This window comes from Pollachius pollachius, assembly GCF_949987615.1.
Source record: "Pollachius pollachius genome assembly, chromosome: 12".
In the NCBI taxonomy this organism is placed as follows: Eukaryota; Metazoa; Chordata; class Actinopteri; order Gadiformes; family Gadidae; genus Pollachius; species Pollachius pollachius.
In genome coordinates, this window is record NC_136945.1 from 23,357,500 (window position 1) to 23,375,444 (window position 17,945).

The window sequence follows — 17,945 nt, forward strand, 5'->3', positions numbered from 1 at the left end:
GCATGTCCTCTAAAAGCTACAATCTCCCTCTGCTCGCCGGCCGCCACTCCCAGCGGATCGCAACCTCTGCAACACACAGAATCAGAGATTAGAAGCTGCTGCCAAATGAGTTCCTCCAATCTTAATATTTAACAGACATCTCCTAAAATAACCTTTCCCTCCACTCCTCCTTCTGACACATAAGGCTGGCTGCCGTACAAGCTGCAGATTTAGAGACAGTTCAGCCACTGAAACGTCTCCAGATTGTCATTTGGGGGACACACACACACACACACATACACGTGTATGAACACACGCACACACACACACACACACACACACACACACACACACACACACACGCACACACACACACACAAGATCATCGTGTCTTGTTTCTCTCGCTCTCTCACAGCATTGGACCTGTAAAGGCTTCACTGCTATATTGTGTTAAAACAAAGCCGCTAGCTATGTCAGCATTTGCTACAGTGTAACCGGAATATGCGCACGCACAAAAACACACACGCACACACAATCCAAGAACACAGGCACACACACACACACACATACATGCATACTAACACACAATAAGACACACGCACATGTGCGCACACACTGGCACCCGCACATAAATACACCTATCAGAAGATTCTGTGCGGCAGCCAGCGCGGCGTGGATCCCAGGAGGAGCGTGTGGCTGAGGCAGGCCTCTCTTAATACCTGGAGGCATTCATTCTCCCCTATATACACTTTATTTCCTTAATTAACTTTTGTTTATCCAGGGAGGATTTTGCTGAGCACACAGAGGATATTTTAACGCTGTCGTATTTCTTTTTCACCTTCTAAAAAAATCCCAACTTGGATTTAAAGGCGTGGTGCCGCCAAAAGCCCTCAGTATTTATCTCCTCTGTGAGCCCGTAAGAGCTAGTGAGCCAGGAGGAGATAGCATAGCGAGCGTTCTCAATGACAGCTTGGCAGTAGGCTGACAGGGCAGGAGAATCGCCAAAAACCAACAACCAGCTAACTTATCTTTGAGAGGCCACTGCCTGCACCCGGAACACATCGATTAAGAAGGATATGTGCTTCAGAGTTGACCCTCGGAGTAAACTGAAACTCAAACACAGGACAAAGATTGGAGATAAAGAATATACCGGGTAATCGAAACAGACGATGTGGAATTTCTGTTTTTTTGCCCAAGGTTTTTACATTACTATTATATCCTGGGTCACTCCCCTGGTCAGTGTTCCTCCTGCTTGGTTACTTGGATCATTTCCAAACTAGTGCTCTGTCTCCACACACACACACACACACACACACACACACACACACACACACACAGATACACACACACACACACACACCGGGGAGTGGAGAGGAGAAAGTTTGTGCATGGCATTGCAGAGTTGAATCCTCTCCAAATAATGCATTTTTCGGTATAAGGCAACAGACACACACACACCCCTTCTCCTTCCCGGACACACACTAGCCGTACTCGTTAGAGCCGAGCCGGCCACTCCCCTTCGCCGCCAACAGGGGTCCCCTTCTGAAACACGGCCGGGCGAGAGGACAATGGTTCCGCTCTGGAGGAGTGAATCACGGGGCTAAACGCTGCTGCCGGTAGTTCACTTTGATTATCGCTGTTGACACATTAGCAGGCCACTGAATAAAGATGGCTCTCTCCTCTTCATCTCTATCTATCAAAATAAAAGCGTGTGTGCATGTATATAGTTGTACTGCCATTGTGCGCTGGCTGCGGTTCCATTTGCCCCTGGCTGTGGAGGTCTATGAAGAGCAGCTTGTTGTGAGGGTGACTCTGGGTTGTGCTGTAATGACTGTGGCTGGCCGCCTTTTATACGGCGGGGGCCAATCCAAAGGTATCAGAGCTTATGTTCCACCATAGGGCTGGAGCTGTGGCCCCCATCTGTTGTGTTTGGGCCAAAGGGAATGTTCTTTATTCAAATGTTTTACCCCGTCCTAATCATTTGGATTAGTATGGTGCTTATGATTTGTGACTATTGTCCAAACGAAAGCTTGGAGTTGAGCCGAGTGGACAGCACTGGTGTGTCCGTTGTTCATTGTCATTGGGGTTTTGTTTGCAAAGGATGTCCCCGCATGCGTTTTGGTGTTATATTATACAAGAGGCTTTTTGATGACATATTTGTGTTGTTTTACAGTAATTATATTGAAATTGTACACAGTAAGCAGCAAACAGATTCAGAGGTGTGTTAACACCAACAGCGCACCGATGTTCCCCCAAAGCATCAGCAGATGCGCGTGTTCGGCCTGGATAGCACCTACGTCACATGGTCCCACCCTGAGACCAATCAGCATGAGACAGGGTGCGCTCGGTGGAGTGTGTGATGAAACCAAAGGAAACCTAAAAGGCGTGTTAACACGTCTCATGTCTACAAGGCAGAGATGTGAATCAACAAGGACTCCTTCTGCACACCTCCCACGGTAACGAGTTAGCTCGGCTCTGCGATGCTGTTTAACTAAATGCTGCGTACCGTGTGGCTCATTTCGACCGATCAGGGATTTGAATGTGAATATTACACGACGACTGACGAAGCAGGTATGGCAGTGTGAGGTAGGATAGACACCTCGCTGATTACTCGTACAGATACACCAAGGACATTGGGAAACAAACCCATAACCTTTCAACAGGGACACCATAGGACATACTACTGCATCTCATCTGTGATCAAAGCAACCCTTTCCCTCCTCCCTTATCCAGCAGACACTGTACCTGCATGCCTTTCTCCCACTGCTGTTCCAGTCTCAGATCGGAGCACCGTTCCAGGGCACTGCAGAAAATGATCCACGTGTGCTTACACACGACACACCCACACACATCCACAGTGCACTTTACATACCGCACACCCAAACACATCCACAGGGTGCTTTACACACCGCACATCCACACACATCCACACCGCACACCCACACACATCCACAGTGCGCTTTACAAACTGTACACCCACACACATCCACAGTGTGCTTTACACACAGCACACCCACACATATCCACGTGCGCTTTACACACCGCACACCCACACACATCCACGTGCGCTTTACACACCGCACACCCACACACATCCACAGTGTGCATTACATATGGCACACCCACAGAGCGCTTTACACACCGCACATCCACAGTGTACACTTTACACACGGCACATCCACAGTGCACACCCACACACATCCACAGTGTGGTTTACACACATCACACCCACACACATCCACAGTACGCTTTACACAGTGCACACCCACACACATCCACAGTGCACAACTGTGCAGGCTTCTCACAGAGCCCGCCTCGCTTTGTAAATGAAGACCTTAGGCGGGGCTCAGCTCGAGCTGCCAGGAGACGTCAGTCAACACCCAACACGCTGTCAGGCAGCAACACGTGTCAGGCAGCAAACCCAAGCTGCTGAACCCTCAGCCCTGCTTCTGCAGGAAACAGGAAACTTAAACAGATGCTAATTCATGCCAGGCCGTTTCTCTTTTAAGACATGTTTTGAAAAAGAGCGAGTAATAATGTTGCTGCCTGGTGCAATGCTCACCATTTATATCAGCGTCCCGTTCTAATTGTGTTCACATACTGTAGATGCATGCAGTTGTGGATTCCACTGAACTGTTGACTACAGTCTGAGCTAACAGCCATCTTGTTTTGTGTTCCCCAGACTCCCAGAGGTGCGGATCTCCGACAACGGTCCGTATGAATGCCACGTCGGCATCTACGACCGCGCCACCAGGGAGAAGGTGGTGCTGGCATCTGGAAATGTTTTGCTTACTGTAATGTGTGAGTACCTTTGTCACCTTCATTCCAATTCTCTGGTAATAGTGCTATCCTAGCCGCTATGGTGCAAACATAACACGGTGTAAACAGTTTACATCGCCACGCTAACCCACCTAATGTAGCACTACGCTAACCCACCTTATGTAGCACTACGCTAACCCACCTTATGTATCGCTACGCTAACCCACCTTATGTATAGCTACGCTAACCCACCTTATGTATAGCTACGCTAACCCACCTTATGTAGCACTACGCTAACCCACCTTATGTATCGCTACGCTAACCCACCTTATGTATCGCTACGCTAACCCACCTTATGTATAGCTACGCTAACCCACGTTATCCAGCGCTACGCTAACTCACCTTATGTATGCCTACGCTAACCCACCTTATGTATCGCTACGCTAACTCACCTTATGTATGGCTACGCTAACCCACCTTATGTATCGCTACGCTAACCCACCTTATGTAGCGCTATGCTAAAACCACCTTATGTAGCACTACGCTAACCCACCTTATGTAGCACTACGCTAACCCACCTTATGTATCGCTACGCTAACCCACCTTATGTAGCGCTATGCTAAAACCACCTTATGTAGCGCTACGCTAACCTACCTTATGTAGGGCTACGCTTACCCACCTTATGTATCGCTACGCTAACCCATCTTGCTCACGTAATCGCCAAACTACACAGTGCTACGCTAGCTGATAGCCATTGATACGGTTAAATGATACAGTAGTTGCACAATGCTTGCCTGTTGCTTTGCCAACCCATGGTTTCTACATTAAACCCATGGTACAATGTACAGCACTGTGCTAGCTTGCCCATATTGCACATATAATTCCTGTACTAAAGAAGTAATGGTAAATAAATTATAAAATGGACTGCATTTAAATAGCGCTTTACAATATTGCCTAACATTCACCCACTAACGGCGGTGTCAGCCGCGCAAGGCGACAGCCAGCTCATCGGGAGCAGTCAGGGGGAGGTGTCTTGCTCAGGGACACCTCAGCACTGAGCTAGGAGCAGCCTGGGATTGAACTGATAACCTTGCAGTTACCAGCCAACCCGCTCTACCTTCTGAGCTACTGCCGTAGCACTAAGCTAGCCCCCTGCGCAGATCAAACCAATCCCGGAGTGCGCATCACTTAAACTGCCTGTGCTGCCCCCGAGGGATGTTTAGTGATGAGCTTCGATCTTCTCAGCCGCCCTGTTCACCAAGCAGCTCCTCCATCCTCACACGTCTTAAGCGATGGTGGCGTCCCATAGATGGTTGCGGATGCTGTATTTGTGTTTTGCTCTGTTCTCTCTGCCCTACTCATGTCGGTGGAACATAATGCACTTCTGCTCGCTGGCTGGTACTGCAATACCACTCTGTGTTCGCTAGACCTTGGCCGAGGCTTTCCCCTGACTACGATGTGTGCATGAGCTCAGTGGGAGACAGACAAGGTGTATCTGTCAGAGCATTGTCCCTCACATACAAGCATTTATGTCGGCACATTTAGTACCGATAAGTGGATCCCACCCGAACCCCAGAAGCTAGTGGTGCGCTCAACCTAAAAGACAACCCATAGATGGGTATCAGTTCAATGAATGTCAACAGGAGGCCTTTGTACAATGCCAAACATGTACGGTCGCTGGTTAGTAGATGTTACAAATTCACTGTTTTGCCTGTCTAAAACCAAGGGGGTATTTTTTCCCCCTACGTCAAGGAGCCGGCTTTCTTGGATCATTGGAGAAGGCGGGACTACACACGGAGACCTCTTTAGAATAATCCACATACTCTGAATGTTTTTTCATTTTATTATTCAAGACACTCGCATGCAAGAATTAGACATCTGAGTGTAGGCTGGAAACGGAATTCATTATTTACAAGTACAAATAGGCCAACAAATTCTTTATTTTGCTGACCACCTGTTTTTGATCCTGATGAAAGCCCGCCCCTGGAACCGCGATGCCGTCTAACCGCATTCACAGGAAAGTGGAACCCCCAATACGGTTAGAGAGGGGTTATTGGGGTGCGAAATCCAGACAGTATATTACCTCGGTCAGTGTAAATGCACGGACCATGCCGGGAAAATGATTCAAAGAAGACAATTAAACGGGTACTTGGCGTTTGAAAATGCTCAGTTAGTGGTCGTCGCTCTCCTTCCTATCCATCTTTGTCTTTCCGTCTCGCCGTAGTGGTTGCCATTAACCCATGTCACTCATCCCGTACCTCAGTGCATTGCCTTTAACAACAAAAGAAATGGCCTTGACAGCACTGGCCTTTTAAAGTGGTGTTGAACCAAAACCTGAACATTGAACATAGCAATCTATGTCGAGTTTTTCAGTGTTAATATCAGACTGTTAGTGAGAGAAAACAGAAGTCAAATCCTACGATCCATTCCAATGGCTGTGGATGTGTGTAGATGTGTGTGGAATGCGTTTGAGGATGTGTGTAGATGTGTGTTGATGTGTGTGGATGTGTGTAGATGTGTGTGGATGTGTGGAGCCCCATCTGGGCAGCGGTTAATGTTGAACTGTTGAACTCTATTACTGCCGAACTTTACTGCTATCTCACTGCTGTATTCATAGTTCCACTTTAACACAATATATATTATATTAGCAGTTTATTGAACAGATATCTTTTGGTTAGATGGCCCTGTCACGCCCCTCGTTCAATCTCTACCCTTCTTGGTGTAAGTAGGTCTATGTATTTCCCTGCCGGGCTAAATTGTAATTGCTTGACAATGTTGGCACATTAAAGACTGTAATTGTGATAAAGGGCAGCGTAAGTAGACTTGACTGCATTATAACGACTCTTGTTTATTGTTTGCTGAGCTACAGTAATATTTGACTTTCTAACCAGATACTGCTTAGTGCCCTGAATGGTTCCTTCTATACTGCGGTTATTGGTGTTAGCCCCGGTGGCTGACAGCTCCTTAGCTCTCTGACATTTTAGCAGCTGCAGCCTGCAGACCCTCTGTGAGCCTCAATGGCTAAATACTGCTAGCCAGAATATCAGAGGGAAACCGATTACATTATTAATCCATTAGCCATCTCTCCATGCATATGAAAACCACCAATTGCTTCTAACCTTTACTGTTTGTATTTTAGGTTTTTTTTTGCGCCATACGTGGTTGTCATCATGAAACGATGCTTTTTTAGTGGAACGGCGCTCTCACAACTCGTTCCCCTGCCATTATATGACATAATGACTTGATTATTTACAAACGACTCATTACAGTCCATTACAGCGAGGCTACGTCTGACGCAGAGCTGTCCACGGGGACCGCGTTCTGCTGTTTAGGGCTGGTGCCTTGTCCTTTCGTTGTGCATTGTTTGAGTGTTTTCGTGGATATTGTGCTATCGGAGCGGCAGCCGGGAGTCGGCGTGGCCCTGACTCCGCCGCTCAGGAGCCACCGCCACACACGTGCCGGGGCCGCTAGCGTGGGGGCTAATTGCCGTCTAAGCTGAAACAGAATTATTCATAACCTATTAGTGTGCCTAGTTCACTGGGAAGAGAGGGAAATGGGAGAGCAAGAGCAGATAGAAAAGAGAAATTAGAGAACAAAAGTTAATTAATAGGAGTCGGGTACACGGAGAATATTTAAATTTTTTAAAGGGCTTCATAAATAAGAATTATCATTTTAATGAATCCTCTGCCATAGAAGTCAATCTTTCCCTTTTCTGAAGGCCGGGCTCTGAACTTTTCACACCTAAGCGGCTGTCCCTCGCTCTGAGAAAGTTTGAAACGTCTTTGCTTTCATCTTTAAGTTGGCCTGCATAAGTATATGTTGATTTGATTAACCCCAGAGGCACATTGAACATTTGTGCTGTTTTTTTCCCTCCCTTTTTCTTTTAATTCTGATGTGATGAATTCCATTAGATTGACTATATGGCTTCATTGGTCATATCCATAACCTAGACAATCAAAGGGAATTAAAATATCTGTGATGCGTGCAGACAAAGACCTCAGGTTGAACGGGAAATCAATCGCATTACCTTGTGGCCCACGTAGGAATACTTTAAAATAACTTCCTTTGGTACTGTTCGGCTTTTGATCTGCACCTATTTAATATGCTAAAACAACATAGAGAAACCTTGAACAAATAACAAAAGTGTTTCCACAATCTTTCTCCCTTTTAATTAATATTTTACATAGCAGCTGTTTTGGTCCCTTTCCTTGGTATGAGTCGTGAGTTTCTGCGTGTTGAAAATGTCAATGTATATTGTATTATTGTTGTAGTAGTATATTCTGGTTGACTTTCTCTTTGCCACCACCTTTTCTGTCCCAAATAACATTCTTGATCATATTAGCATATTTACATTCACCATCATCACTATTATATGGTGATGAAGAGCACTTTGACGATGACTGTAATTGCGACTTCAGAAGAGTCGTTTTCAAGGATGTTGGACAATAGGTCGTTTGCAGATGATGTTAGACCCTTGGAAAGATCATTAGCTGGAGGACAGGAAGTTTTCACTGGATATGCACTAGATAATATACACTGGATATACACTAGATAATATACACTGTACTACATTCTATGATAACCGTCTCAAAGGAGATCCTTGTGCTTGCAGGGCTTATACAATGCATTCATTTCAATGCATTGGAATGAATGCGTTCAGCATATGCAAGTAAGATTTCCCTCGTGCATACTCAAATGAACATTTAGGACCACATGGGCGCGGAATGCAATCCATGAGTGAAAATAAAATACATCGCATTACCGGCTTTCACACACATTGCACGATAGATTGGTCGACTGACCCGGAATATTGCCGCCATTTTCCCAACGCACACCTTCCAATATAAGTCGGGTTGTGTAGGTGATAAATCTGTGTCACCCAAATCCTGCGTTTGCAACCGGAGGCACGGCGACAAGCCAATAATCACAAGGTTGGTTCAGTCACTGTACGAATCACAGTGCTTCACGAGCAGCAGACAGTTCTGGTATCTCTCACCAACAAACGGTTTAGATGAACAGTATTTCTTCGTCTCTGTTTCACTCATCGCACACAGGCTTACGTGGGTGTCATGGGTGTCATGTGACCGTGAACAGCCTATTAAAACGCAGCCGTTCAGGCTGGAAGGATCCAAGCCTCACCCGTACCTATTCTCTGTATGGATATTTGCCATCATTTCTGAAGGTTAAAAGTAATTAACCTTTTTTTTTGCGATGATAGATACAAATTACAAAGACTTATTGACCTAATATAAATGGCATGATAGTAATGACTTAACTGTAACTGTAAGAACGCGAACAATTATAATGCAGTCGAAGGTACAAATGGTCAACAGGTCCTGACATTATTTGTTTTACCCAAAAATAAATAGCAAGAAAATGATTAAGTTGTAATAGGATTTAGTGTTGACATGGCCAGTGTGAATACATAAAGAGAATGAATGAAGCAGTGTTGACACAGGATCCTTCATCTCTCTTCTCTCTTCGTTGTTTCCCTGCGACCGCAGCGAGCCAACGCAGGTGACCTTGAAAGAACCGAGCACTCACCAGTTCACCTGAGCAAATGATTAAATCAATTAAAAGCTCTGTTCCGAAATGGTTATCACAGACCCCTTGGGCTCGCTACATCTTCACTTATGACACCCCTGCCAAGGCGCTGTGAATTAATAGCTTTCACGCAGCGGCTAATCGGCAATCGACTATATCATAAGGAACACATTGTGTGAAATAACAAAAAGCTTCAGTACATTCAGGCTTTTCTCTGTCCATTGTCAGGAGCATTCGAGGCACTACACTGAGGCTGTCAATGTTTGACCTATCGGCACTCGTCTGAATCTATCTTCTCTCTGCGGGCCGGAGTGCGCTCCCTCATACACAGAGCATACGCAGGCTCATAATTCCAGACTTTTGACGAGTGCAAAAATCAATACCTCTTTTCCTAATGACGAAAAACGGGGGCGATCACTTGTCATTACCCAAAGTGATTTCTGTGAGACAGTGCAAATATCCTGAGGAGCGGCCATTTGTATACTCAGACTTGGACATGACCTTGAAAGGCCTACTATTTGATTACATTAATCCATCCGCGACAACAGATGAACCCACACTTCCCTTCTCCAACCTCTTGTCAAGCATTAGGATCCCGTTCAAACAGCCAGCAGGGGTTGGTATTTATATTCCTGGCAACAGAGATGAGTGTTAAGGTGAAGGGGGACTAATTACCTTCTCATCCCATAAAACCGAGATTGGCTTCAATAATGGATGCCCAACTTTTATTAAGCGCTGTGTATATTTAGAAGCTCGTTTATAAACGACCGGGATTAATGGCATATCAGCCTGGCCCAAACGCAGAATCTGTTCAGGCCATGGATGAGGCCATAGGAGAGGATGGGTGTGGGTGGAGGGGGCGTGGTCTGAATGGAAAGCCTTTGAGTGGACGGAGGCGGCGGTTCCGGTGCTGATGCTGAGTCCCGCCATGTCGTTCACTTGAGAGCTGAAAAGACGCTGCTATAGCATGACGCCACACCAGTGCCCGGTTCCACACACTCGATCCACAGCTTTGATGCTGCAGTTGCACACTGGTGCGCACAGCACAAGTATGTAAGTGTTTCCCTCGTTTGTTTGATGAGTCAAATTGACGACTCATCTCAAAATACATCATCAAAGTGCCCATGGTATCCAGGCCCACTGGTTTGATGATTCAAAGAGCTGCCTGACTCCCCCTCCTCCAAAACAAATCGTGTTCTGTTCAGACACGATGATGTGGTACTTGGATGCTCTGATTATCACATGTTTTACAGGCGCTTCTCTTGTCATCTTAATGCAGTCCATCCGCAGTGGGACCTGTTACAAAATGAGCCTTTTATTTGGATTCTTAACCACGGGAAACGTACCTTTAACTCACAGGTGTTCAAGATCAAGCTTTGACAGACTGTACTGAATCCCACGTTTGGGTGCATTAGCAAACAAACACACTCTCAACTGATCTCCTTTTTGATACAGAACTGTGTGATCTTCACTCATTTAGAAACCGCAGACCGGCAGCAGATTGAAACGGAACGATAATTCTTGCTTGGCTATAAAAACATGTCTGTGAACAGCAGGTCTAGACATGGTTAAAGTACAACTGGTGAGAGGGTATTTCACGATTTACAATACTTGCATCTCGGAAGAAACTGTTGTATTTCTGGCGTGGCACTTGTGGAAGAATTTGATTGATACGATTCATTCACAGATCGTATGAATTATTAAATCGCTGTCTTGGGGCTGATCCCTGGGTTGACAATCGTGACAAAAATAAACATTGCACTGACGTCCTTAAGTTCTGCCATGCCACTCAACTTGTAGTGGTGTCCTATTATTCCACAGCGTGCTCGTGACTTTGTGGTAGTGGGCACATGTGTTTTGGCTGCAGGCCGATTTTGGCGCCACACTCCAAAGATTTCGGTTTTGTCTAAGTTGTTTGAAATGTTAGGATAATTCATGTAATTATCAAATGGTGGTTTAGGCTTTCCGCTGAGGGAAACAAGTCACTGTCATCGCGATGCCAATTAGTGGCATCTGGGACACGCCGTAAACTGCGCCGCATAAGACCATCAGATATATTTCATTTGGTCTCGGAGGGAACTAATATTGTGCCTACATTTGAGGCAGCTACTTCCTCCACTTTGTGTGGTAAAAAGAGCCTCTTTCAATTGATATTCACTATTTACTCATTGCCGGCACAGCCAATGTTCGGCAGGGCTAATCGCACGCCATCTGGTCCTCAGAAGGCTCTGCCTGTAGCATTATGGGTAAGCTTGCGTGTTCATCCACAGTCTTCACACAGCAAACAATACAAGTATTGCGTGATTGCATACCGTACAGCCATATCCAGTCCCACAAAATGCCTCTTGGAAGCAAATGTTTTCACAGGGAATATATTTTGATGTTTATATGGCGCTTATAAGACACTTTTTCCAGCCCGCTGATTAAAACGCGATCATATAAACAAAACATTTTAATCAGCAGCCTGTGAACTAGAGCTGGTGCTGACATCCAAGCCCCACTGGTGATTCAATGCCTGTACACCAACGGTTATTTAAAGCCTCCACCAGAGACACGATACCTGTGTTTTTCAGAAGGCCCTGTTTGTGTCCCTGATGTCCAATATGTAACGAGAGGCCAATTCTTTCCTGAGGTGGATTAATAAATCCTCTTAAATCAAATGCAGCAGATGAAATATCATATTGATATTCCCATAGCCTCTGATACCCTATTAGCCTTGATAAAGTTAACTGGGTGTGTAGTAGGCGAAACAACTTGAGCTCATTAGTCATGAGGCCCTCGTAATGCCTCACTTAAAGCCTGCTGAGGGTCTAGCAGTGCGTGCGAGCTGGGGGAAGGAATAAAGTGGCGTTTCTGCTGACCGACTCAGTGTGACCACGGATAGGAGGCTGTTAAAACAAATCAAAGTCATGGATATCTGGATGACTTTGACAAAAAACACAGAACCTAAACCAAAGTGTTTTTTCATCGTAAACTAAAATCAGCCTCCAGAACTCCACCATAGCTTGTTCAGACTTTAATGGGACGTACAGGATTTTGTTGATGCATAATGGGACTTTTTTAATGGTGTCATTTTAATAATTAGTATAAATGGGGATATAAACCAAACGTTGCCTTTTGCACCTCAGGAGCCACTTGCACTATGCCACTTTGTAAATCCTGTTTTTAAAAAGTTGCAATATTAATATTTAAACATAAAAGTTGAATTGGCTATGATATTATAATTCCTGCATAATTTGGAGGAAGTTGGGAATCTGTGGAAACAATAGCGCTTCAGATGCCTTTTAGTTATTTTTGCATAAGCATGTGGAGAGCCAAGACCTCGCTGCCTTCTCAGCCACAAGGCTCTTATTTTGGAGAGAACAAATTAGCACAAGGATAACTAGGGAAGGCCTCACCATGAATAACCGCTGTTCTGCTCAGCATGGGGTCCAGCGGCTGTTTATTAAACCCTTAAGGTCACAGCTTCCTCAAACTGTCTCTCATTAATCATTTAAAAAGATGGAGAACTTTTTTTCGAGAACTGAACCACCCAGTAGTTTCAGGGCAGTGCCTGAGCCTCCCCCCATGCGAGGAGCTGTCGGCGACGTAACAGGCTGGCGTGGCTGTGAATTGAGTTGCATGATAAGAGAGAGGAAGGGGAGAAGAAAAGCACGACTGGGAATAAATGTCAGATTTGTTTCAAGAATTTGACGGATGGCAGACATGTATTTCGAGGAAAACTTTGAATCAAACCGACGACCCTGTCACTAATTTAAAGTAAACTTATTTTAATAACTCAATATTTCAATAGTAACTAGTAACTTTTAAAATTTTTCTATTTGATTAAATGTATTGTCAATTGTACGGGTGTATACACAATATATCGCTAGCCTCATAGCGTAATTTCTTAAATCATATTTTGGCCAAATTGTTCTAACCTAATTTTACTCTTTTATCGCTGGTGATTCACTGCGCCTCATTGACTATATCCTGAGCCAATCAGAGTGCTTTTTACCTTCAATAACCACTATCTGCCTAAGTCATCTATTTGACTCTGGCATTTTTGATGCTAAATACAAGATGGACATTCAAATATGATGGCAATCATGCTATGAGGCTTACGATATTGATATTCTCCATTGCGAGTGGTGGTCGGAACCAGACTGGGTCCCCCCAGCTGCCACAACTCCTGAAGCCGTGAGGACACATTACACATCTGGTAGTCTCCTCAGGACCATAAGGCCTTGTTGGGCTTCCTTCATCCTGCAGTGGCGTTCCTCCTCCACTCCTGCAGTGGCGTACCTCCTCCACTCCTGCAGTGGCCTTCATGCTCCTCTTGAGGTCATGACTGAGGTGCACTCCAGGGACTGGAAGCTCCTGGCCTCCTCCCCACATGCTCCTGTAAGGACTGGGGCTTTGTTTTCCCGACGTTCTTCTGAAGTCAACAACCATCTCCTTTGTGGCATAGGCGTTTGGAGAGAGGTGTCTCACTTGTTCCTCTTCATTATTCATCCAGATTAGTGACAGGTTGGACTTCTCTCACAGGAGCTAACTCTGGCAGCAAATCAACATTTTAAAATGTCATCTCTTTCAAAGAACCCTACAGCAAGCATCTTCAAACAGCTCCGCAGGTCTCTAAGCATAACCTTGTGATGTCTTTCACGGTATGGACAGCTTTCAATGTTCTCCTCGCACGTGCTTCCCGGCTTCGTCCCGGGACGCTGGGTCTGATGTGGAACACAGGAAGCCCCCTGGTGGGTTCCCCTGGTTTACCAGGAGCCCTTCAAGTGTGGATGCTGCTGTCTTGTAGTGCTGCATCTGCCTCTCGCTCTCTCTCTCTCTCTTGCTCTCTCTCTCTCTCTCTCTCTCTCTCTCTCTCTCTCTCTCTCTCTCTCTCTCTCTCTCACTCTCTTGCTATCTCTTGCTCTTGCACTCTCTCTCTCTCTCTCTCTCTCTCTCTTTCTCTCACTCTCTCTCACTCTTCCTCTCTCACTCTCCAAGGATGTGTTCATAGCTTGCTGTGCTCTGTTCCCCTCCAAGGTCCCTCCTTTAGAGCAGGGAAGACTCTGAAGAGAAAAGAAGAAAATCTCCCTCCTCTCTATCTCGGGAGAGGCACTGATTGTAGCTCAGGATGAGAGAGAGTCTTTGTTACACTAACTTTTACCTCTGCATCACCTCGCTTGATAAGTCTCCTTCCCTACCAAAACCAATTTGTTTAAAAATAGGTGCAGGCTTGTGACGCATTGCCAGGGGAGTGTCTATTCAAAGTTTAAACAATTTCAACCCTGACCTGATGCGCGAGGCAAGGTTTTCCAGCACAGTCCAAAAAGACAGAATGTCTTTCGCCGTGGAAGATTCAGTGTGTGACCTTGCGACGTGTGAGCACCACTCAGGACCCCCTCGGCAAAGAGAAACAAAGGCCTCATAGCTCTATAGAGCAACACAATATGTTTAGTTATTATGTTTTGACAGGACTAGATAATGCCAAGCAAACCAGATGTTTTCATCGGTTCTCCCCTATCTTTACAGTGCGGTCTATCTCGCTAAAGTTTTGGCAATCATGTAATACATAAACTGATCGTCACCATTTTCTCAGAAGATATTTTTTAGGATAGCATTAAATTGTTGCAGGCAAAGATATTTTAATCAAACTACAAAATGCTGTATATTTTTCAGTGAAAAGCTCAGAAGGTGTTTTTAGGATATTGTAATATAGATGACTTCCCAGAAATACCGTACAGAAACTGTGTGCAAAACCATTTGCACCAGCCTTGCCGTCAGCCCCGGCTGCAAAGAACATACACATTCAGAGTTTCAAATTAAGGGTTTAGCTGGCCTTTACAATGCCACTCTGAGTGATGAGTGACAGGTATTTCTGGAGCCAGTGGCTGTGTACCTTTCACAGTGGTCTTAGCGCTCATGGATTTGACACCCGTCTTCGCAGCCACACAAAAGACTGTGACAAAGGCGATAAATATGTGGGTATAGACGAAATACAGATCAGGGGCCCCCTTTCAAGTCCACTCATGGGCATGGAACCAATGGATTCCTTCATGACTTCTGTACAAAGAAACTGAAATGGAAAAGGGGTAGTATACTGTGAGACACTCTCCATACTGATAAGAATACATCAAGGTAGCTCTTGAAACTAGTCTGTTTTAATTGTTAACTTAATCGCATTAATGCAGTGCTACTATTTACTAATCGCTTGGAAGACACTTTAATCCAAGGCGATTTAGGGGAACTTCTCCTCACAACTACAAATACCCCTGTTCATCCTACTGCTTGCACTAGTGAAGTATCATGTTTTAGTTTGGCTGTTATCTGTATAGCTCCTACAGAGGCTTGTACCTATCTACTATTAAACTGCTTTAAGCTACATGAAGCAGGTTGGGGTTGGACTCCTGGCCATCTTAACCATTAGACTGACATCTAGTAAGCCAGCCTGCCCCCTATACTGCAGAATGTCTAAGATTTTACGTTCAAGTTGAAGCCAGACAGAATGTTAATGATTCTCGCTGGCTGGGTTTATATGAATGCCATAGTCCAACAAATCCAACTTTAGATTAGTATCTAAAGTTGGAAGGCAGACAGGCTCAGATTGGACTAAACGGGGCGTTCCGCCCGCTTAAGTTGCATGATTGTTTCGACAAATCATGTTGCAGGAGGCGGGACCTGCGAGTGTTTAATTGGCGAAACCTGTCTGAGACAGCGGTAGTAAACTGTGAAGGAGTGTCTTTAAAGGTTTCAAATCAACACAGCGTAGACCGGCCCCTGTGGGAAAGACGCTTATTAAAATCCCCTTCTGAATGCTTCATCCACCTGCGCAAATCAGTTTTTTAGTTTGGTAGGATATCTCTCCAGGAAACACGGCGTGACTCCGCCCCCTCACAGGGGTTGGTTTCCTGCCCCGGCTCTGTGCCGCTTCAGTTCAACTTCAACAGAGTAGGACTGGCAGATCCGAGGGGTTGAATACCAGAACAATCTGTATCTTTTCTCAAACAGAGAAGCAACTGTTCAAACCTTGTTCTCTTATTTGAAGTGTCTTTGTACCTTTTTCTAAAGTATAAAGCCTTTTGTGAATGGGCAGGATGATAGTTTTCTATTTCAATGTTCTTTGGTAGGTGGTTTAATTTCAACGTTGCTAAAAGGGTCTACTGTCAAATCTCATCTTTTTATGTGTAATCTTAGTGTGTCAGAAATTCCCCTGAAATTCAAAGGTAAAAAAATGTCCACAACATGATTGACTTTATTAGAATGTGTTTTAAATATTGCTTTTTTCATTGAAGGGATAAGGGCACAGGAGATTCCAGCTGAGAGGTACAGGGTTTAAACCCCAGTATCTACAATCAACACATTCCCATTTAAACCACAGCTGCCTTAGCCCTACACTGCCCTTATCAGAACTCATGATGTGCAATTGCAAACCTTATTGGACATAGCCTCACAAATGTAAACATTTCATAAGGATTTAGCATTTGCAAAACAATTACAAAAGGCAAAATGAATATGCCTACTTTATCATACATTAAAAACTCCTGTCAGCTTTTAAAGCTGACGGGAACTCAGATATGAGACGGATCCAGAGAGGAACACCAGACCTCAACCAGCAACCCATCCCCTGGCTTGGTCATGTTTAACTAGGTAGCAAGGCAAACCACTGAAGGAAACTTGCCTTTGTTTGTACAAATATCAACCGTTGAGTAACAGGTTAGCGGTGAAGGAGGAGTCTGGCATGTTTTTCTTCTGTAAAAGTCACGCCGTGTATGTAAATGTGAGCTTGCTAAAGTGTAATAGGATGAACTGGCAGGTCAGTGGCAATTGGCTGGGGGACTTTAATTTGTCAGGATCCAACTTTATGCAAAATAATCTGCATGATTATGCAGATTCCTGCTTATCCTCATGCACATAAACTGTGTATGAGAGTCGCAAATGCATTTTGCATAATCTCCGGGCAATCAGAGCAAAACCTTGGCGGAGCCCGGATACCAATGCATTCATCAACTCCAACAGAAAGGAGAAAACTCTGTCTATGATACAGTGTAATTTGATGTATTATAATAGAATATGATATATAGATAATCATATCACAGTGGTACAAAATATTTTGTAATGTCAGAGAGAAAGATGTAAGAGAATATTAATCGATTTCATGGTACACATTTTCAAAATATATATACATATAGTTATAGATATAGCATAAAGTATAGTTATATGTATGGTGTGGTATAAAAATACTATATTATATTCTATAGTATAGTATATAATATAGCCGTAGATAACACCTTTATTATCAAGGTAGGATTCATGCACACCAAAAATAATTGGAGTCCACTGTATTCGTTGCTTTAAAAATTGCTGCAACCATATTCCTTCAATTCCAGATTTGCAATGCTGATTCACAGAAATTCACCTGCATTGTCCTATTACCCCCGCGTGTTTCCAGCAGGCTGATTTATTTTGCAGCACACGCCATTTCCTCAGCAATCATATCTGTACACGAAGAGCAGAAATTATCGGAGATTGACATCTCACAGTTCCCCTTCTGTTATGAGCTGAGGAATACGGTGGCTTGCTGCTACCTAGCCTCGCCGGAGCCTAACGACATTAGAGCGTAATGGAAGCTAGCTGCACGGACATGTCTGCAACCTCAGGAGTGCCAGAGTCAATATGTTTGTCAG

The 17,945-nt window shown here is 44.7% G+C and overlaps 1 protein-coding gene across 1 annotated transcript in view; it reads left to right on the plus strand.

Annotated features, from left to right (window-relative positions):
- The window catches only part of igsf21a (immunoglobin superfamily, member 21a), a gene marked incomplete at its 3' end in the record, with an annotated part of 177,274 nt that overhangs the window by 103,592 nt on the left and 55,737 nt on the right, over positions 1-17,945 (plus strand). The window contains 1 exon segment of the mRNA XM_079748715.1: positions 3,662-3,780. Within this exon segment, the coding sequence (XP_079604841.1) occupies positions 3,662-3,780 (119 nt within the window).